The following is a 23,705-nucleotide window of genomic DNA, read 5'->3' as shown; positions in this document are numbered from 1 at the left end:
ATATTACATATGTATATGTACATACATATATTTTAGGTTAAACTATTCAGCAGTATTTGGTTTGGTATTTAAGTACTCAGAAATACTTCCATCTTGAAGCAGTAAGTAAACATAAATGCATTTTGTTGACTTATAAGTCCATTTTTTGAATGCAAGACTTTCACTTTTAATCAGTTATTTATTTTTATAGTGTGATATCAATAGTTTTACTTGATTATAAGATCTTCTTCCATCACTTCCAGTACCACAAGGGTGTAATAAGGCCCGGTGAAGACACTAACTACCAAATCCCTAAACCAGCCCCTAAGTATAACTCAGCAGTGTAAACAGGAAGTCTCATTGTCCATGATAGCTATTTATGGAAAACGGACTTGTGGACAAATGCTGTTTGAAACAGGTCTCAGCCAGTGTGTCGTGGATGATGGTGATGTGGCTGACAGTTTACAGTTTAATACACAAGCTTAAAAATCACTTTGTTTTACTTCAGAAATGGATGAGTCCTGTGCTCAGTAGTTATGTGTGTTGAAATACATCTAGCAATGGATAAAAGGAGTTCATCAAAGGAATTTATTTTATTTGATATTTATAGTTTCACAAGTTACATGTTGTCTCACAGTGCAGTTATTATGTTCATAGACACAGCCCATGCATAAATGTCTTGCAAAAGAGTCCGTAGAGCATGGAATCTTTTCAATGTCAATTTTTGATTCCCACCATCCTCAGGTTTAAGGAAAATACACAATGGGTAGAAAAAAAAGAGCACACAGAAAAAAAAAACGAACATAACATTGAACTAAAGTGTACATTGTACAAAGTAAACAGTGAAGAAAAAGTGAACTATAAATTAACACTAAACTCGTCTAAATGGGAGGTCAAAGAGTCCAGTAGATCAAATCATTTAAAAAGGTACGAAATAACAGGTGCCCATTTAGTTTGAAATATATCTGTTTTGCAGTCTAGCAGTTATACTTTCCATACAGAAATTGTCTTCCTCCATTGCCTTACTGTGGGGCGCTGTGGCCTTAGCCAGGAAATTGTCATCATCTTCTTTGCAATCAAAAAAAGGATTCTCAGTAATGATGTCCGGTTATCACATACATCCCTTGGTACTGTTTCTATTAAGTAAGAAGGTTCTAAGGGTAATTCTATATCCAAACATTTGTTTCTTATGTTGGAGGTTTCACCAATATCCGACTAATTTTGAACAGTCCCAGAATATGTGTGTATGTTCTCTGACCAGGCCACAGCCCCTCCAAAACCCCTCCATTTGCACTCCTTCCAAATAGGGCTATTTGTTCAAAACCCTGAAGAAGACCTGCAGTGGTCGAAGCATGTTGGCTCTTTTAATGATTTAGCCACTATAATAAAGGGTTTATAATATTTCTTTCCTTGTTTTTCTATGTGTCTTTTTCGGAGTGCCTGGATTGCCTTCCTGTCGATCCTGTTGTTTCCTGATCTCCATGAGCACCTGACACAAGATTTTGATCTGCATTTGCATATACAGAACTACCAGTCGTCTCTCTCTTTTTCTAGGGCTATTTGTTACTTTATGTCCCTCTCTGCAGAATAATTCCCTCTTTATCTGGAATCATGATGATCATCTCCAGTTCCCATTTTTCCTTAATATCCAAGCTGTTATCCACAGATTATTCTTGTCTATATAATGATGAAAACTCTGTCTGTTGGTGTGTCTGTCTGTCTGTTCCATGTTTTTCTCCTCACTGACTTGGTCAATCCATGTGAAATTTGGCACAGTGGTAGAGGGTCATGGGAGGATGCAAATGAAGCAGTTGGCCAAAGGGGGGCCGCTATAGCAACCAATTGAAATTGCAAACTTTGAATGGGCATATCTCATGCCCCGTATGTCGTAGAGATATGAAACTTTGCACAGAGATGCCTCTCCCCATGAGGAATAAATGTCTCAGGAACCCATAACTTCTGGTTTTATAGGTTTTCTGCCATTTTGATTTTTTTGAAAAAGACTTCAAATCGATCTCTTCCTAGGAAGTTTGACCGATCTGCATGAAACTCGGTGAACATAATCTAGGGACCAATATCTAAAGTTCCCTCTTGGCAAAAGTTGGAAAACTTACTAAAACTGAGCTTCTATAAGGCAATGAATATTGCGGAGGCCGTGGCTCATCACATAAAGGTGTATAACATCTCAAGGGTTTCACCGATCAACACGCAACTTTGTAGGCATATGACCACACATAATCTGAGGGGACCCCTCCATCATTGACCCCATCAAACAAAATGGGGGCGCTACAGAGCTAATTTCTTATCTAGGCCTAACCGCCATATCAATTTTTAGTAAACTTGGTAGATATGTAGAACAGGGCGCCGTAGGGGACTGGAGAAATTTAACTCTAATTGTCAACTGGGTGGCGCTATAACAACAGAAAAATGCTTAAAAATGGCTAAAATGCGACAGATCGCTGTGGCTCCCCCTGTGGCCCAATGTTGTTGTTTTTCTAATTTTTGGTATGACTAAGTCATGGTATGGTATATAACATACTCACGGAAACTGTCAGTGTGTCATTATGTCAGTCAGTCATTCTGTCTGTCCCACGTTTTTCTACTCACTGACGTGGTCAATCTATGTGAAACTGCACATAGGCACTGAGGATTGGCATAGGTAGAAGGTGACAAAGCTACCAATGGGTATGGACTAGTGATATTGTATTTATGTGTGATATAATCTTCTTTTTAACAGTTCCTTTAATTGTTAACATAAATAGTGTTCTAAATTAGATGATAAAGCACAGAATTTTTCCCAATCTTCATGTTTCTGTAGATAGTGTCTCAGTTGGAGATATCTAAAGAAGTCACGGGCTTGAAGATGATATTGCCAGTATATGCCGAAGTTGTTCTAAGGACATCTGAACTCCTCCTTCAACTAACTGACCCAATATAGTTAAACCCCTGTCCTCCCATTTCTGGAACCCTGCTCCTAGTGTGGATGGTAAAAAATCAGTATCACCTGCAATCTTCATTGCACGAGATGTGGGCATGGGGAGACCTAACTTATTTCTCACCTTTGACCATATTTTTAAGGTAGTTTTCGCCTATTGATTATTTAATTTTCATTCATAAATGGGATTGTATCCAAGTGCACTCCATGCAACAACTATGAAACCATTGATTTAAGCTGGGCAGCCCAGTAATATTTTTCCAGGTTTGGACTTCCTATCTACTAAGGTCATTTCTTATTTTTCTCCCATCAATTTTGCATAATTAGCCGTAAACAATTGTGAAGCTTCAGGAGTTGTAAGTATTTCTTAGTATCTAACCCATTGTTAGATGAGTGAATTTTCAAATTTTCCTGTCAGCTTTGCAGGCTATTGCCCCACCAGCATCATCGCCTCTGACTTCGATTGGTTAATTTGGTACCCTGAGAGGTTTCCTTATTCTTTTAGACTTTCTGTCAAAGCAGGAACAGAATTAAGCTGCTAATGTATAACACGTTGTCTGCGTAGAGTGAATGTTCTCTTTGATTTGTATCGTTTATACCCTTGGTGTTCTTATTTTGTATAATTAAAGCCGCTAGTTGTTTATTATTTATAGCAAAAGGTAATGGACTAAGATAATCGCCCTGTCTTACACCTCTCTCAAGGCAGAATAAATCCAAGCAGCACCCATTTACTCTGACACACGACTTTTGAATTTTGTGTATGACCTTGACCCAGTCCACAGACACTAGGCGGAATCCCATAGAGGCCAGTGTTGTATCCCAAAATTGCCAATTCACAGTATGCTCTCTGTGTGTCAAAACTACTCAACATAGACTTTTGCATGTTTTTTTAGTACGTTATAATATGAAGTAAAGTCTTATGTTGTTAGTGCCTTGTCATATTTTTTGCCAAAATATTGGTCAGCAACTTATGATCATTACACAGCAGACTAATGGTCTGTACCTTTCACAGCATGTCAAGTCTTTGCCTTCCTTGTGAATGATTGATATGGTTGCTTCTGACCATGTATGTGGTGGGTCACCTTTGGAAATGGTATAATGCTGTTTACAGAGATTACACTGGCGATCTGAACCGGTCAGTGGCGAAAAAAGCCCTTTTAATGTGCAAACTTATACGGGACGCATTTGCCCCCATTACCATTTTAGCTTGTTTCGTGGCTCCCGGTTGCATCCGCCTCCCTCAATACTGAACCAATTTTAAAACGAGTTGTACCTATGAATCATACACACACATACACATGGGGAAATAGGGCCCAGGTTGAAAAATACCGAAGTTATCCTTTGTTTTTGGTGGTCAAAGGTCAAGGCCACGGTGAACTTGTCTGTCTCATTCTTGTGAACATTATAGCTCAAGAACAACTTAAGAGAATCTCTTGAAATGTGGCAAAACATGCACTTGGACTCTGATGAACTGATTAGATTTTGGTGGTCAAGGGTCAAAGGTCTAGGTTGTTTTGACTTTGCTTGTTTTCGTAAACGTAATAGCTCAAAAACAGCTTGAGGGTATTTCTTCAAATTTGGCACAAACATTGACTTGAACTCAACAACAATTAATTAGATTTTGGTAGTCAAGGGTCAAGGTTAGTGTGACCTTGCATCTGTCTCTTTTTTGTGAAAACAATATCTCAAGAACACCCAAAGAGAATGTATGTCTGTATAAATCACTTTTCAGGCCATTACTCAATGTCATATCTCAGGAACAGAAGGGGAGACGTTTGGTCAAATACTGAATTGGTGACTCTAATCTTGGGTGTCTACCTTGAAACTGTGCTGATTGTATAGATCTTCTGTGCTGTCAGGGGGACAATGGGGGTGAAGCATCCATGTTTTCACAGACGTGGATGGAAACTGTAAGAGAAGCCTGACTGTGTGGAGGCAGTAATTCTAGTTTTGTCAGATGTTGTTATGTGTAGAAGAACACTGTCACAGGTACTGAATGTCAAATTTGAAATGACCAACTTCATGACATTCCAAAAGTTACACATGTCAAACACATGTAACTGTTAGTGTAGACAGCTGCACTGGTTAAAATGAAAATGTCTGTTCTGTCAGACAGACATCAGAAAGACAACTGAAAAATGTGACTGAAACACCCTGCATAAGTCTCAAATGTAAATGGCTCTCTTGCAATTGAGTCTGAGTAAGTAAATGATTTTCCTGGTAAAAACTGAACCATAAAAGGGAAGCCATGCAGAACTTCAGAATGCTAAAACACATGATCATTACTTTATAGGAAGTGAATGTTTAGTTGTTAAAGACTTTTTATCAAAAGTTATTATCCACCTTCATTCACTGATTGGTCACTCTTCTTCTTCTTCTTCTTCTTCTCCTTCTTCCTCCAGCACGTGGATCAGGACCCCTACCAGAATGGGGAAGGAGATAGTGTGTGCAGTAGCAGCAGTGTTAATAGTGTTAATATGGAGGACTTGTCACAGTGTCTGGCTGCCATTCAGAAGTTGGTGGAGTACATTAAGTTCAACTTCATGGAGGGTGACACAACTCCATCAGCCAGCCCATCCTCCTGCAGGGAGGGGTTGGATGTTGAGGTTCATGCCGTTTCCATCAGTAAAGATGAGGGTGATACCTCTGAGTTTGGCCTCAGCTTCGGGAATATCCCTATTTTTGGGGACCCTGACGGAAGAAAGAAGGGAGGCCCGAGGAGGAGGAGGGACCACGGCCCCATCATGGATGTAGGCTGCATCTGGGTGACAGAGGTGAGGAAGAAGAGCCCAGCAGCCCGCTGTGGGGGCATCAAACTGAGAGACGAACTGCTGTCACTGAACGGCCAGCTGATGGTTGGAGTAGATGTCAGCGGAGCCAGGTAAAACCACTCAAATGAAAACTGAAACCAATCATGTGAAGGGAATAAATACTGCAATGATCATCCACATAATAAACTGTAAGCTCAATGTAAAAAGATGGTAAAGGAAATTATTACTTATCAAATCACTGTACTTTATCACATTGAGGCAACAATCCTGTGAATCCAACATTGCTATAAAGTAGTTCTTCTTATCGATGTGCAACATTCCCTTATTCATACAGTGATCCCCCACAAGGGGAAAATGACAGATTATTAGATCCAGCTTTCTATATTATTAGTCCCATAGAGTGCAGCAGGGATGACTTTTTTCTGTAGGTTGACGCAGAAGCTAACTTGGTACTGGTTACCTGGACAAAGAGCCTATGAGATTTTCCCCCTGAATTTTAAATTAGTGCAGAAAATAAGCTCTGTGGCATGGAGGCATTTATGATACTTACATGATTTGTTCAGTAAGGTAATCTTTACAAATGAACACTTTTTTTATGATTTTTGAAGCCTAATTGCTAACGTTAGGATAAAAATGAATGATACCAGTTGCATGACTACAACAAGGCTGTAAAGTCATGTTCAGTGGGATGATACAGTCTTATTTAGACACTTGTTAGAAACCACCTTTTTGCCTTTTTTAAGACACATAAAAGCTTCAAAATTCATGAGTGGGGTACTCTTAAGTCTCTTAAGCTTGTGTTGACCACAGACATTGTTTCAGATGTCTAACCAAAAACACATTCAAAAAACCCATTGACTTCCCAGATGAGGGAACTAAAATGCTAACTCATTTACAGGTTTTAGGACTCAATCTTGGGGCACTCTATTCTTATTATCAATTCTTCTTATGAGAATATTTTTTTATTTTTTCCATTTTTAATGAAAAATGCATGAAGTGGCACACTCATGATTTGTGTTGATCTAAAGACATTTTTTGTTAAGGCGCTGTAGCCAATAGCATAAAAACATTCACACCTGTCATTTTCTGCTTAAAATTGGACACATTAACAGCATCTCGACGTACATCAACTCTCCAGAGCAGCACCAGTTTTACTATATTTGCCTTCTGGATCAACATACATCTGCTACTTAGCCTCAACTACTTCTGTCTGTAACGTGTATCTTAATAATAATTATAAAAATAATAATAATATCTCAATAATATTGTATTACATGCCAAATAATAGTGAACAATGATAGTTGTCCCCGATATTTCCCAGAGCCAAAGTGATGTCTTGACACTTTTGGTTAGTACCTGAAAAGTACCTGAAAAGAATAATTGATCATCATAAATGTTGGTTACTCTTTTTTTTTGTTTGTTTGTTTTGTTTTTTTGTTTTTTTGTTGTTTTTTTTGAGTCATTCACTAATTCAGTTGCCTTTTTCATCCCACTTGGGTTATTATAAAAAGAGGTCTAACGATCCCCGGGTCCCCATTTGATCATGTCTCTTATTTTTCAAATTTAAGGTATTAGCCCCCATGTAAATTTAATTTAGAAATATAATTTACATACAGATGAGTTTCGTTCTGTCTGCTTTCCTCCCCTGTAATATCCAGTATGGGCTGCATGGGCAGCAGCTCTGTGGACCTGTTCCAAGCTGGGGTGTTTCCACTGTGTGGGAGTGAAGATAGAGAGCTTTTATAACCCACGGTGGTTGAACATGATATCCAGCTCCGTCTGACATGTACACTCTTGTAAAATTAAATGTTCACTACACTTAGTTTGTCTCTTTGAGCGGTCTCTTTGCCATCTCTACGCTGCACTGTTAGGAATGCAAGACACCTGACAAACATGATTAGCATACAGTAATAGCAGGCTTCCCAGTGTGTATAGTTTGGCTTCTAACTTGCAGTTTTAAGGAAACATATGCTATCATGTTTGTCTTTTAATTTGTTTTGACCTAAATCATAATCTGATAGTGATGAATACAATGATTTAGCCCCACTACCTCCATACACTTCACTGGGAGCACCTTCTGGTGTTTTTTTTTAAAGATATTTTTAAGGGATTTTTGCCTTTAATGGACAGGACAGGTAAGTGTGGGGGGGGGCTGGATTTGAACCCGGGCCCCACCGACACCCCACCTTCTGGTGTTCTTTGTGTTGTGGTAAAAGGTCAAGGAAAGTCAATTTTATTTATATGGCCCAGTATCACAAATCACAGATTTGTCTCAAGAGGCTTTACAGTCTGCACAGCTTACAAAACCCTTTGTCCCTAGACCCTCCCTTCAGATCAGGAACACGGACAGACATGCAATAGATGTCATGAGTACAGAGTAATGACAATCCAAATGACAAGATGTATACACAGAATGTGAACACATGAAGAAAAGCACAGGAACTGACTCTTCAAACTAAGAAATGTAGCTGAAAAGTAAATCTGACTGTGATGTGTGACTAAGCATGTGTTGAATCAGCTTGAAGTGTTTTGCAGTGGATCTGGGTCTTTTTCAGAGTCGATGCTTTTTCTTCTCTCTCTTCTTCTTCTTCTTTCTTTGTTTCTATTACTTGTAATACAGTTTCACTCACTAACTTCACTGCTGAGCTCCAGAGATGCTGCTGTGACTCTGTAGACACAGCTTTGTACACAACCACAGGAGGAACCAGATTCACATTTGAACTATTCTAAACTACTGATTTAGAAGAAGAAAACAAAAAATTAAGCCGCTTGCTGCACAGGCAACTGTTCTCATCCTAGGTCATCAAATACCAACGCTTTCTCACACCCATTGAAATGTGATGCCGACACCGAAGGTACCTTTTGGTGTCTCTATGAGACTCACCCTTTAGCTGTATGTGACGCATAGCTGTCGCCTGTGTGAAGCGCGTTGGAACATGTGGGTAACACCCATGGTTAGGTTTAGGCAGCAACATCACTTGATGTGAGAAAAAAGCATCATGTTTTAGATTAAAATAAGTATGTAAGTAGAAGGTAGGTACTAGGTGTGGGAATCACCAGAGGATACATGATACAATATTATCACGATACCTAAGTCATGATACAATATTGCAATTTTAAATATATTGTAATATGCTGAATATTGCAATAAAATATATTGCGATATGTTGCAATCTATTACCTTTTTTCAATTGTAAATTATGTCTCTAAAGTAGGGCTGCTCGATTATGGAAAAAATCATAATCACGATTATTTTGGTCAAAATTGAACTCATGGGGGCGTCAGTGGCTTAGTGGATAGAGCAGGCGCCCCATGTACAAGGCCGTTGCCGCAGCGGACCGGGTTTGACTCCAGCCTGTGGCCCTTTGCTGCATGTCTCTCCCCCCCTTCACACTTCACTATCCCATCAATTAAAGGCAAAAATGCCCATAAAAATATCTTTAAAAAAATTAACTCATGATTATGAAAACGATTATGCAGCACACGTGATGACTTATGTTGTTTACACGACGGCATGTCATTTCTGTCTCTACATGGTCGCACGTTTACAATTCTCCTCTGCTCTGTATCGCTCACGGCAGAGTTTGGCCCGTTTTGGCACACAAACACAGACACATGCGCACGCACACACATGCGTGCGCACGCACACACACACACACACACACACACACAGACCAACCCCTCAAAATAACATCTCCAGACGTCCATGACCAAAAATTGTTTACCCTCGATTTCATTAATTTTGAAATCGTTTGACCTTAAAATCGTAATTGCGATCACCAGACGATTAATTGCACAGCCTTACTCCAAAGGCAAACTTTGTCAACATTTGTTTTATCTCATAAGATAAAGTTTGATATGTCATGATACTTAACCCATTACTTAACCCATTTTTTTGCAGCAGCAAAAATGTGTCTTGTGGACTGAAAAAGCAATTGATTATATTATTTTAGTAGGCTACTTAATGTTTAATTTGTATTAGTAATATTGATAATTTATAAAAAATACTTGGCGCTGTGTGATGATATGATATTGCTACACAACAATATTGCAATACTATGCTGTATCAATTTTTTCCCTCAACATAGATACACAAAGACCACCATCCATGGATGGGTTTACACTGAAGTTAAGTGAAAGCTTGTTGCATCTCATAGAGATGTCCAAGACCCATTCTCAAAACGCGAATGGGTCTTGGACACGGAGTGAACATTTCCTCTATTCTCGAGGAGCAGTATCAATGGATGTCACTCAAAGTGCCCCTTCACGCAGTTGGAAAGACGGAAAACCAATCAGAGTAAATGAAACGTGTGACGTAGGCTAGCACAAAGCCACTGTAAACAGACCAGCAAGCAAGTGCAGCGTGCAGCGGAGATGAGCTGTGATGATGTCTGGGAAAGAGTGTTGCCGTCTTTGCAGATTTCAATTCAATTCAATTCAATTCAATTCAATTCAATTCAATTCAATTTTATTTATACAGCCCAATATCACAAATCACAATTTGCCTCACAGGGCTTTACAGCATACGACATCCCTCTGTCCTTATGACCCTCGCAGCGGATAAGGAAAAACTCCCCAAACGGTAGAAACCTCAGGAAGAGCAACTGAGGAGGGATCCCTCTTCCAGGATGGACAGACGTGCAATAGATGTCGTACAGAACAGATCAGCATAATAAATTAACAGTAATCCGTATGACACAATGAGACAGAGAGAGAGAGAGAGAGAGAGAGAGAGAGAGAGAGATGCAGGTAATGACAGTAGCTTACAACAACATTATTGAAAGTAATAATATTATAGTTATAGTTCTGGCTACTGTGATACAATATGTTGAAAGTATGTATTAATATCTGGCAGTATACATGTGTGACAATAGTCGTGTATAATAACAGTAGAAGTATGACTAATGACTAATGATGGCAGCAGCAGCAGCAGGAGGCGTCTGGCAGGACCACGGCAGCAGCACAACCACACACATCACGCTGTCCAGGCACCGCTGCGATATGAGTTAATCTGAGAGACAGTGGAGCACAAAGGCTCCGGAGAAGAAGCCGAGTTAGTGACATCCAGAATGGCCTAGTTAGCAAGATGCAGTAATAGAATACCAGAGAGAGAGAGAGAGAGAGAAGAAGAAGAAGAGAAGGTGCCCGGTGTATTATAGGGGGGTCCTCCAGCAGACTAGGCCTAAGTCAGCCTAACTAGGGGCTGGTACAGGGCAAGCCTGAGCCAGCCCTAACTATAAGCTGTCCTCCTCACTGTGGACTCTGAGTTGCATGGTTGTGATTCCCAGCTTGGTCGCTTCTCTGACCTGCTCCTCCATGAGAGCAACTAGCAGAGAAACAACAATAGCCACTGGGTTTTCACTGAGTCCTATCTTTTTCCCGATCAACAGAGCCAGTTGGTAAATTAAACTTTTACCAAACCCCATAGGACAAAGGGATGTTGTATGTTGTAAAGCCCTCTGAGGCAATTTGTGATATTGGACTTTATAAATAAAATTGAATTGAAAGTTGAATAGCAGTAGGGGTTGAGCAGGACCATGGCAGCAGGCTCAACCATGATCCAAGAAACCTGCAAAGCAAGAAAGTGCCAAGACTCCAAGAAAGTTAGTAACATGCATTAATGGGACATGAATACATGCGGATGGAGAGACAGAGAGAAAGGAGGAGAAAGGAGCTCACTTTATCAATGGAAGCACCCCGACAGTCTAGGCCTACATAGCAGTCTAACTAGGGGCAAGCCTGAGCCAGCCCCAACTGTAAAACCCTACCCAAGTCCACTTTTCACGTTTAAAAACAAAATGTTAGTTTATATGAGAAATGTAAGACGAAGATGTAAGAAATGCATCAAGCGCTCATCTACTCCCACAGAGGTGGAAATGTGAGGAGATGTTAGGACTGTAGTTTTTCTTATAATAATTGAACCTGGATGCAGTGACAACATTATCCCACAATATTTTCTTACAGTTACCTGGCTGACCAGTGCTGGAATGGAGGCTGTATCTACCTCATCATGCTGCGGCGAGTCAAGCGAAAGGCTCCTCTCCCTCCCTGTAACGTCAATGGCAGCATCATTGCCCCTGTCAGCAGTGATGGCTGTGAAGAGCAGAAGCAGGCCAGAGCTACCTCTGAGCCCTCTGACAGCTCGGCAAACTGCAAACGCATGCGCAAGTTTGGTGTCATATCACGATCATCCTTCAACCGAGACAACAGGGACAGTACTGACTCAGAGCTCCAGAGCTGGAACAATGGCTACAACTCTTCAATTCCCACTGATGCAGGAGTCAGTTCTCCAGGAGATGACTCAGGTTGCATTCTCTCCACACACACACCCACTGAGGAAAGCCCGGACACCTTTCCTCAAATGAGAACTGTTCCCCAGCATCAACACAGTGGAGGCACTGCCACTCTGCCTGCAAGGTGTCACAGTCAGCTGATAGAATTCAAAATGGATTCATTCAGCAGTGAACCTTCAAGTCAGGTAAGACACGCTGCTCACATACAGGACTTTGATTTAAAGGCCCAGACACACCAAACCGTTTTCAGGGAGCTAGTGGCGAAAAAGGCCCTCTGCTGTGTCTTCTGACATCACCGTGTCTCAGTCAGAAAGTTGCACATGAACACACTGCAAAGACTACAGCTGGCGCCCAACCAGCATCCATGTTCTGCGCCTGCATGAGAGGAAGCAACACCAGCAGACGGCGGTAGTCTGTAATCGTCATTTAAAAAGGAAAACCAGAAGACCGTCTTGATGTTAATTAGCCAGTTAGCACGTTAACAACACAGTCCAAGAAAGTTGAAAGAACAGAGCATATTTACAGTGTGCCAGTGAACAATAACACAAACCATTAGGAAACATTTCTGCTAAAGAGCTCAATGGCTAAAGAAAAATAGTCTGACCTCATGGAACAAGTTTGGTCTTGCTCCCTCTGGATTTAAGCTCTTTGCTTACTTTCTCCACTTCCATTTCTCTTCTTTTGCTTTGAGCTGAAGTGCCAATCAGAGTGATTTCATTTACCCACAGGCACCACCGTCGTCGATTTATTGTGGGGACACACAGCAGTGACCAGGGCGTCAGACGCTCATTGATGACCCAACATTGACTGATGGCCGACCGTCGGCTTGGTGTGTCAGGGCCTTAATGCACAATCACATGGGACAAGTGAGGGGTCACACTACTCACTCAATTCAAATTAATTCAATAGGCATTATTGGCATGATAGTTGTAATGAGTTGCCAAAGTTTAGTCCCTAAATTTTTTTGCATTTTTTCATGACTTAGCAGGAAAACAGTTGACAGTGGTTTCTAGTCACAAAGAGTTGTTAGGTTTTCAAGGGTGGGTGACTTGATTTAGATACATAGCAGAACTTACCACTGGTCATTTAGCCCACCATCATTCCTTATGTCAGGTCATCTGTCAGGAGATGGTGGCGGGAATGGAGAAGTGTATACATAATGTGATATTTGACATTCTGGGGGCCATTTCTGTATGTAAATAAGTCTGTACATCCACAAGCAGATGGATGTAGAACAGGTGAGATCATTGTTCACTGTGTGTAGGTGTGAACATTTTCTTGTTTGTGCAGACAGTTTCCATGCAGACATTCAGAACCTGTCTTACAACACGCATTGATAAATGAGGCCTCTGAAGATGTCTGTAGGGAATAAGTCTGTATAACAATCAGGACTCTTCTTGCATTCAGAGCAATAAGCACTTGAGTTTATGTCTCTCTGTACTGCAGATTGAACTCCAGGTTATGGCAGTGGGCCCTTCTCCTTTGAGCATTATTTAGAGAGAAACAGGAAACCTCTGGTGATGAACCAAATGATTATCATGTAATTCTCAGCCCAGCTGCCAGAAGAAAATGATCACATTGTATGTTTCTACAAACCATGAAACATTTGTATGTTTCATTCATATCATATTAACATTTCTAAAGTGACTTAGTATAGGAGCTGACTTTGTCATTGGGAGGTGAAGGGGATGGGTGGAGGCACCTACCAAGCTGCAGACCACTGTTCAAGACAAACAAACAACAAAACTGGTTGTTTCTGAACGACCCTTTGCGGTGTTTTTTTTTTATTATTATTTTTTTTTTATTTTAAACATTAACATAATCCAAACAAGACAAATATCATGAAATGGCACAAAACAAAGCCACTCCAAAACAATACAACAATTAAAACGAGAACACAACAAAACTTCACAAACATACAAAACGTATACCAAAGACAAACAAATAAATAGAAAAATCTCATCCTTCTTCTAGACTTGGCCTTAATGAATTCCATTTTTTATCATAATCATTCCTTGTTCCCTGCTGTTAGCAATAATACCTTCCAACATAAAATAATGTTTTAAGAAAGCAAGAAAAGTGGGAAGAGTCAGTCTTTCTTTTCCTTTGCTTTTAGGCTCTTGCCTAACAAAATAACAGTGTTTACAATGCTAGGACATCTATTTCCCAGTTCACCAACTATTATTGTTTGAGGGCACATAGTTAACATAATTGAGTGCAAAGCGACCCGTTTCTTAAAGTTTATCCAAAAGCTCGCGACATGAGGACAAAACCAAAATAAATGCATATCTTCAGTTTCTGATTTACAAAAGCGACAATTTTCATCCTCTTCCATATTCTAAATAAAAAGAGTTTTTCTTGTAGGCAATATTTTGTACAAAATTTTCAACTGAAAATACTATGATTTAGTGTCTATAATAGATTTATAAGTTAAATTGTACACAAGTCCCCATGGCAACAGGGTATCGAATATCCCCTCCCAGTACACTTGAAATTTAAGTGGTTTATCATTCAAATCATATGCCTGCAAGAAAAATTTATACATAAAAGAATTTATCTTTTTTCTTTTAAGCCAAAAACAATTTTTTATGCAAGGTTTACACACTAACAATTTCCTTCCCGTGTTTTTCATTTTTCTCTTCCAGTCTGAAGGCACTGCAGCTACTAATTGATAGTATCTAAATTCTGAACAGAAAAATCCATACGTTTCACAAAATAATTTATAAGAATAAATGTCACCGTTCAAATCAATTATACTGTTTATAAAAATAATACCTTTTTGAAATTGTTCCCAAAAAATAGGTAATCTGTTAATTAATATACTAGAATTGAGCCATATAATGTGTAAAATGGCATCAACAGAATCTGGTGGGAAATACTGAAAATGCAACCATGCTTGTATCATGTCTATAGAAAAGGGTGATAAAGTAGAGATTATTTTTTGTGTACATTGGAAATGGATTTTGCAATCTGAACAAATGGAACAAATTTGTACTTAAATACTGGATGAGTGTTACAAATAAGTTTTGAGGAGCTCCAATCGGGATTTCAATATATTTTCTGTGACCATGACGCTTTTAAAGACAGGTTTAATGCTTTAAGATTAATTAACTTTACTCCTCCTTCATTCAAGCCATTATATAAATATTTACGCTTGATATTTTCTGGTTTATTCCATATAAAATTAAAGACTCTTTGATTATATCTTTTATAAAAATTTCATCAGGCAATGGAAGAGACATTAACAAATAAGTAAACTGAGAGTTACACAATGAATTAACAAGGGTGACTTTACCAAATAAGGATAATGTTGTTGATTTCCATGGACATAATGTCTTCTCCATTTTTTTAAGCTTTCGCTCAAAGTTTATTTTTACAAGTTCATCTGTTTGTTTTGGAACATGAATACCAAGAACATCTATTGGTCCATTTGACCATGTAAGTTTTGAATTGCAAGAAAGTTTAAATGTAGAACCATGTAAAGAACCTAATCGCAAAATAATACATTTATCATAATTTGGCTTCAGGCCAGACAGAATTGCAAAATCATCTAATTCTTTTGGGAGGGCATTTAAATAATTTTCTTTAGGTGACAAACATCATCAGCATATAATGAAATCTGTGATTCTACTCCATGGCAATCTAGACCTTTAATATTTATATTGTTTCTTATTTTTATCGCTAGTGTTTCTATTACCAACAAAAATAAATATGGAGATAGGGGGCAAGCCTGTCTGATTCCCCTAGATAATGGAAAACTTTCTGACAAATAACCACTATTTATAATTTTACTTAGCAGATTATTATATATAGCACTTTGACCCAGTTTATCAGTGAGCTTCCAAAATTGAAAAATTCCAAACATTCATAGATGTACTCCCATTTCACAGTGTCAAAGGCCTTTTCAAAATTGGCCACAAAAATTAACCCAGGTTTTTTTTCTTTCTCATAAAATTCAGTTATCTCCAAAAAATGTCTTATGCTGTCTCCAATAAACCTACCCTCGATAAATCCATTCTGGTCTTTATCAACAATACCAGGAATAGGGGTGTCGGTGGCTTAGTGGTAGAGCAGGCGACCCATGTACAAGGCTGTTGCTGCAGCGGCCCGGGTTCAACTCCAGCCTGTGGCCCTTTGCAGCATGTCACTCCCTCTCTCTCTCTCCCCCTTTCACACTTGTCTGTCCTATCCATTAAAGGCTGAAAAGGCCAAAAAAAATGTCTAAAAAAAAAAAACCAAAACAATGTCATGAATAACTTTTTTAATTCTAGAGGCGAAGCATTTAGATAGAATTCTGTTATCACAGCACAATAAAGTTAGAGGTCTCCAATTTTTTAATTTAACTGGATCTTTGTATTGACCATTTCCCTCTTGTTTTAAAAGAAGCTAGATCAAGCCCTCCTGCTCGGTTACAGTCACTCTACCAGTCTCAAATGAGTAATTAAAGCATGCTAGCAAGGGATCTTTTATATAGTGATAAAATATCTTATAAAATGCGATTGGAATCCCATCTAGACCTGGAGATTTGCCTGATTTAAAAGAGTTAATTGCTTCATACAACTCATTCTCTGAAATCATACCTTCACAATTTTGTTTCTGTGTTTCTGATAATTTTTTTGTGATATAAAGCAGGGAAAGGATTGGTAGAGATCTGGTGGTGGTCTGCTCTGTTCTCCTAGGGTGTAAATATTTTGAGAAAAGGATTTTCCTTCTTCTAAGATTTCATCTGAAGGTGATAGCACTAAACCATTCTCAGTCACCAAGTGAGTCATATTTTTTCTTGTTTGATTTCATTGCATAAGTTTTAAAAAAAAAATAGGCTGTGCATTTCTCACCCTTCTCCATCCATATAGCTTTAGACCTATTTATAATGCCACTGGCTTTTTTATGGTAAAGTCTCCAAGTTCTCATAGAGATCTGGGGGTGCTTGATTATCTTTGTCAATTTCTTAATTTAAACTATTTATTTCTTGTAGCAATTAATTTTCGTAATGCACACATAACTTATGTTTCCAAGAAGAGTATTTTATGGAATGTCCCCTAAAAGAACATTTAAATGAATCCCATACAATATGGGGATTGGCACTACCAATATTATGCTTAAAGAAATCAGAAATAATTTTTTTGTTTTTTCAATGAACAAATCGTTCTGTAATAAGGATTGATTAAACTTCCAGAACCCCCAGCCCCTGGGAGAATCATCAGTCATCACATGGAGGGTTATAAGGGAATGGTCTGAGTGCATACGTTCAGTTATGTCTGTCATTGATATCTTGGAACAGAGTGAGAAAGACACAAGGAAATAATCATTTCAACTGGCCTGTTTTTTTCTACGCCATGTATACCTCATTTTTGTAGGGTTTCTCAAACGCCATATATCAAGCAAGTCAAGAGAAGACATAAGAGTTTGAATGGCTTTTGATGCCTGTGGGTGATAATTAACTGAGTAACTTCCAGACCTATCTGTCATTGAATCCATCACCATATTGAAATCTCCTGTAAAAATAACATGGGCCCCACAGTCTTTTAATTTTTGTACAGCCTCCTGAATACTTTCAAAAAATATAGCATCATCAGTATTAGGTGCATACAAATTAACCAGACATAATCGTATAGATTTGATTGTGAGATCTACAATAATCTATCTTCCATCTGAGTCTCGTAAAGTTGTATGGATTACATATTCAGTATTTCTCTCAATAAGAATTGAAACCCCCCTTTTACTGCTACTCCTGTGACTGAAGGAAATTTGTCCTCCCCATTCTCTCATCCATTTAGTTTCGTCATTTGGCATAGAATGTGTCTCTCGTAAACATATAATGTTAAACATATTTTTATCTTTAAGCCATTTAAAAACCTCATTTCTTTTCATATTATTGGCTAACCCATTGCAATTATAGCTGCCAATAACCAGCTTGTTGTTATTCATAGGGTGAATTAAAATCGTATTAGATTATAGTCTGCATTACGTGAACATAAAGGGAACATTCTCATATTTGGCCAACTTTTAGAATCAAAAAGGGAATACAATACACAACAAAACATTAAACAATCACATATAAACCTAAACATACCAACAAACAAACAGGACAAACATATAAGAGAATAAAAATAAAAGATTGCCTTAAGTGGTTGAGGAGGGAAAAAAACACTCGAATAGGCCTACAAGTATATTGTGGAGGCATAATTAAGATATCAGTTAAAATATACAAATAATATGTCAAAACAAAATTATAAAATTTTATTTTATTTTATTTTTCCCCTATCTTCCTAACCCCTACCGCCCATGCACAACTCCACTTTGTGATCATGTTGCATCAGAAAACACCAGTCAGATGGGCAAATACTGAATCATTCTAGCGCCCATAGATTATTGTCACTTAAACCAGCTATATGTAAGAAATCTAAAGCAAATAGTCGTAAAAATAATACTAATATGTCACAGAGACTAAGGAATAATGTTAATAAAACATACTGATCTCACCGACAACAATAGTACAGCCAGAATATTTGCATCTAAAAAATTTATTTGCGGTCCGCAAATCATGTTTATGTTTTGAATTTGTGTTTTGGCCTGTTGCGCCACCCACCGCCGTCTACCAGTCACGCAGTCAGTAGAGTCTCAGCATCCAGGTTGCCAGTTACGACTGAGCTACAATGGCTGACGGTGCGACTAAACCCAAATGACCTCGTTATGATTCCCAAAAACACCAAGATAAAACTCGAGGCAAAGCGAGGGTCTATATAGGAGATGCTTTTGAACGGTTGAGACGGTTGAAAGCGGAGAAGAATTTGAAATCAGATGCCGAAGTGGCTATTCTTCTCCTCAACAGGTAAGCTTTAGCTATAATGACCCAAAACACACCTAGTAGATGACAACTGCCTTGCTGAGGAAGCTGAGGTCATGGAGGAGTGGGAGACGATTCCTGAAGCAACCTGTGAGCTCTGGTGAATTCCATGCCCAAAAGGGTTAAGGCAGTGCTAGATAATAATGGTTGGCACACAAAATATTGACACTTAAGCCACAATTTGGACATGTTCACTGTGGGGTGTACTCACTTATGTTGCCAGCTGTTCAGATGTTGATGGCTGTGTTTTGAATAATTTTCAGAGGAAGGTAAATCTATACTACTATACAAGCTGTACACTGACTACTTTAAGTTATATCAAAGTGTCATTTCTATAGTGTTGTCCCATGACGGGATATAATGAAATATTTGCAAAAATGGGAGATACTGTAAATTTTAGAAGATAATTACGTCGTGTGGATGGCGGGTGGGTGATTGATGAGTGCACGAGGAGTCGGGTGTGCTCAAACGCCATCCGCGGATCTCTAGCACACACACACACACACACACACACACACACACACACACACACACACACAGGTGAGCACACTAGAGCACGGCTAGGAACGCATTTTCTGACTGAACCCGACCCGAGTCCGACGCAGTTTGTTACCTGATTTAGTTATTGTTATGGACAGTGTGTAACTGACCATCAAAAGGCTGCTGTTACGCAAAAACACGCCGCTGCACAGACTCAATTGCAGTGGAGCCTGTGTTGCATTCAGGTGTTTTCACGTAAATAACATATTCTAGCATTTGGATAGACCATAGCACAACACAGCAGCATGTCAAGTGGGCCAAACCTGAGCAAAATTTTTGATTCATTATCAACAAAGGAGTGTCCCTTCTCCTGTAGATGTAAGTGGACAGCCGAGTCTCGACCCGAGGAGCTGGCTCTCCAGCTGGCGTCCTTTGAGGACAACAATGTGCACATCTTGGCCAGGGAGGAAAGATGGTTTGAAAGAGGAGTAAAAGAAGCCATATGCGTCAAGCTGGAACGACCATCGTTAAACAGAGGGGGTGGCTTACGACACTACTTATCCCCCACCTACAATCAGTCTTGGGATCCCTCCCCAGACGACTTCACACCCATTCACCCCTGGTCCCACCTGACCCTAACAACTCACATGGTGGCCAGGTGGGTCAACGACTCACATTGTGACCTTAAGGACTCTGAAACTAAGCGCTCATGTGACCCCTACGACTCTGCAAGGGTTCCCACCCACACAGGGTTTATAGCCTGCAACTTCATACCAGTCATTTAGAACTGAAGAAGCTTCTTGAATGAGATGTGAAACGTCTTCAAGAAACGCAAGCAAGTCCAGTTGCCTACGATACAGCTCTTACCATGACCTGGATGACTGAGAATCTTCACCGACAAATACAGGGGAATATCACTTCTGTCCACTACAGGGAAGATCATTGCTCGCATCCTTTTTAAGAGACTTCTCCCTCTATCAGAAGAGATCCTGCCTGAATCCCAGTGTGGTTTCCATCCTGCCCGTGGTACAACTGACATGATCTTCACAGCCAGACAGCTACAAGAAAAATGCAAGGAGCATAAGCAATCACTATACATGGCCTTCACAGATCTCACTAAAGCCTTTGACTCAGTCAACCCTCAGGCCCTCTGGATAATCTTATCCAAATTTGGATGTCCAGAAAGGTACATCAGGGTCCTGAGACTCTTATATGACAACATGTCAGCTGCTGTCCTCTGCCATGGCAGCAAGACTGAACCCTTTCAGATGGAAACTGGTGTCAAGCAAGGCTGTATCATTGCCCCCACCCTGTTCACAGTATTCATAGCCGCCATCCTCCATTTTGTTGGAAACAGTGCACCCAGTGGTGTCCACATAATCTACAGAGCAGATAGTAAACTATTCAACCTAAACAGGTTCAAAGCCAAATCTAAGGTAATAATAATAATACATTTTATTTATATAGTGTTTTTACAGCTCTCAAAGACGCTTTACATTTAAAACAAAGAAAAGAAGTACATACAAAAAAAGATGGGGGGGGGGGGGGGGGGGTACATGAGAAACAGAGAATGAAAAGCTAATGTATAAAGCTTAAAAGCGGATTTGAAAAGGTGGGTTTTGAGGAGTGATTTGAAGGTGGATGGATCTGAACAGTCACGGATGTGTATAGGGAGGGTGTTCCAGAGGGAGGGAGCAGCTATGGAGATGGCTCTGTCGCCCCGGGTTTGGTGCTTGGTCCTGTGTGGAGGCGAGAGGAGGTTTTTGTCTGATGATCGAAGGTTGCGGGAGGGAGTGTGGTGGTGGAGCATGTCCGTGAGGTAGGAGGGGGCCTGGCAGTGGAGGGCTTTGTGGATAAGGAGGAGGATCTTAAAGTTGATTCTGTACGGGACAGGGAGCCAGTGTAGGTTTTGCAGGACAGGGGTTATATGTTCACGGGAGCGGGTGTGGGTGAGGAGGCAGGCAGCAGAGTTCTGGATGTACTGAAGTTTGTTGAGGACTTTGGATGATGAGCCATAGAGGATGCTGTTGCAGTAGTCGAGTCTTGAGGTGATGAAAGCATGGATGAGAGTTTCAGCGGCAGAGAAGGAGAGTAATGGATGGAGATGGGCAATATTTCTGAGGTGAAAGAAGACAGTTTGGGTGAAGCGGCTGATGTGATGTTCAAATGTGAGGTTATTGTTGAAGGTGATACCAAGGTTGCGGATGAATGGGGAGGGAGAGAGGGTGGTGTTGTCGATGCTGAGGGTGAAGTTTTGTGTTGATGTAGAGAGGGATTTTGAGCCGATGAGTATTATTTCAGATTTGTCACAGTTCAGTTTGAGGAAGTTGGTTTGCAGCCATGATTGGAGTTCAGTCAGACAGTTGGTGAGGGTCGAACGGGTGGCCGGGGTGATGGATTTTGTGGAGATGTAGATATGGATGTCGTCAGCGTAGCAGTGGAAATGGAGACCATGATGACAAATGATAGAATAGGGAGTAAGTAGATGATGAAGAGGAGAGAACCAAGCACCGAGCCCTGATGGACACCTTGAAGCAGGGGGACGGTGGAGGAGGTGCAGTTGTTGACATGGATGAACTGATGTCTGACGGTGAGGTATGATTTGCTGAGTTGAGTGTAGATGGTTTCAATCTTTGATTGAAAAAATGCCAGAAAGGGGTTGCATTTGTCAGTTCTGATGGAGGAGAGGGTGTTGTCGCAGGGTTTGAGGAGTTTATTTACAGTGGAAAAGAGAGTCTTGGGGGTTATTGGAGCCAGAGTGAATGAGTTGGGAGTAGTAGTTGGACCGGGCGGCAGTGAGGGCGTCTTTGTAGTTTGAAAGGTGGTCTGTATAGGCATGGAGATGGCCTGTGAGACTGTTTTTTTTTTGTGAAGTATTTCAAGCTAGCGCTTACGGGTTTTCATGTGACGGAGTTCAGGAGTGTACCGGGGAGATGAGTGAGTGAATGAGACAGTTTTGGTCTTTAAAGGAGCCGGTTTTTCGAGGCAGAGGGACAGTGTGTTGTTGTAGTGGGTGACCAGGTCAGAGGGGTTTGGGGTCAGCGGGGTGGTGGATGCGGACAGCGTGTTTGCCAGTGAGTCAGAGAAAGCTGAGGGGGAGATGGACTTGATATTTCTGAAAGATATGTTGCGTGTGAGTTTTGGGGGAGGGAGTGGGGTCTTGAAGTCCGCAGTGATGGCCAGGAGATCCGAAATGTGGAGGTTGGTACTGGAGAGTTGGTGGAAGGTGAGACCGGTGGAGCAGACTAGGTCTAGGATGTAGCCGCGACAGTGGGTGGGGAAGTTGACATGCTGGGTGAAGTGAAGGCAGTGGAGCAGTTCCAGGAGGTCTATTGCACTTTTACAGTTTGGATCATCAATGGATATTGAAGTCCCCAAGCAGGAGAATTGAGAAGGATACAGCAGATAGCTGAGTGAGGAATTCAGCGAGGTCTGAGAGGAAGGAGTTGTTAGGTTTGGGAGGGCGGTAGATGATGGTGATGACCAAGGAAGTGGGACCAGACAGTCAGACAGTTTGAGGGCTACATGTTCGAAGGACTGAGCAGGAAGTATGGAGATTGTGGACATTTTAAAGTATTTCCTGTAGATGGCAGCAACGTCACCACCCCATCCATCTGGGCGGGGTTTGTCAGTGTAGGTGTAGTCAGTGGGTGTGGTCTGGTTTAAGGAGAAGTAATCCAGGGGTTTGTGCCAGGTTTCAGTTAGGCAGAGGAAGTCCAGTTTATTGTCAGTGATGAATTCATGTAGGATGGCACTTTTGTTGGTCAGTGAGCAGGTGTTGAGTAGAGCCAGTTTCAGGTGTTGTAGGGTTTGAGTAGCACAGGGGGTGGCAGGAAAGCAGAAGATAGGGCACAAGTTTTTGTTATTCACAGTCTTAGTGCGGTAAGGGCAGGGTGGTCTGTGCTTTATGATGGACGGTATGGGGAATGTCTCAGGTGGGAGGGTTAATGATAGATATGGTCGGACGGGGGCACTGGTGAGCAGGGCTGTGCTCTGTGCTGCTGTTTGCACGGGGAGAGGAAGAGTGTCAGTGGAGGGGGTGTGTGATGTAAATAGTCATGCACGTGGCGCATGATGTACAGCATGGTGAATATTGGCCGCCAGTGTGCGGCTTCCCAGTGTGGTAGGGTGAATACCATCGTGTTTGAAGAAGGAGGGACGGTTCCAGAAAAGATTAAAATTGTCCACGAAGTTGAAGCCTTGAGCGTAGCAGGCAGGCATGAGCCAAGTATTCAGCAGGAGCAGTCTGGAGAAGCGCGCGTCCCCGCGACCAAGTGTGGGAATGGGACCGGAGATAAAAACAGACTTTCCACAAGTACGTAAGAGGTCCAGGAGGGAGGTGAAAGCACTTTTGGTCAGCTCAGAGGCACCCCGAGCCAGGTCGTTGGTCCCTACATGCA

The 23,705-nt window shown here is 40.7% G+C and overlaps 1 protein-coding gene across 4 annotated transcripts in view; it reads left to right on the top strand.

The window, feature by feature from the left end:
* Positions 1 to 23,705, top strand: part of pdzd2 (PDZ domain containing 2) — a 108,145-nt gene that overhangs the window by 25,012 nt on the left and 59,428 nt on the right. For all 4 annotated transcript variants that reach the window (XM_049578750.1, XM_049578751.1, XM_049578748.1 and 1 more), the window contains exons 3-4: positions 5,317 to 5,795; positions 11,650 to 12,163. In XM_049578750.1, coding sequence (XP_049434707.1) covers positions 5,317 to 5,795; positions 11,650 to 12,163 — 993 coding nt within the window. The remainder of the gene's footprint in view (positions 1 to 5,316; positions 5,796 to 11,649; positions 12,164 to 23,705) is intronic.

The sequence above is a fragment of the Epinephelus fuscoguttatus genome, linkage group LG6 (assembly GCF_011397635.1).
Source record: "Epinephelus fuscoguttatus linkage group LG6, E.fuscoguttatus.final_Chr_v1".
NCBI classification, from domain to species: domain Eukaryota; kingdom Metazoa; phylum Chordata; class Actinopteri; order Perciformes; family Serranidae; genus Epinephelus; species Epinephelus fuscoguttatus.
Note: the sequence above shows the minus strand (reverse complement) of the source record. Positions and strands in the feature narration are given on the sequence as shown.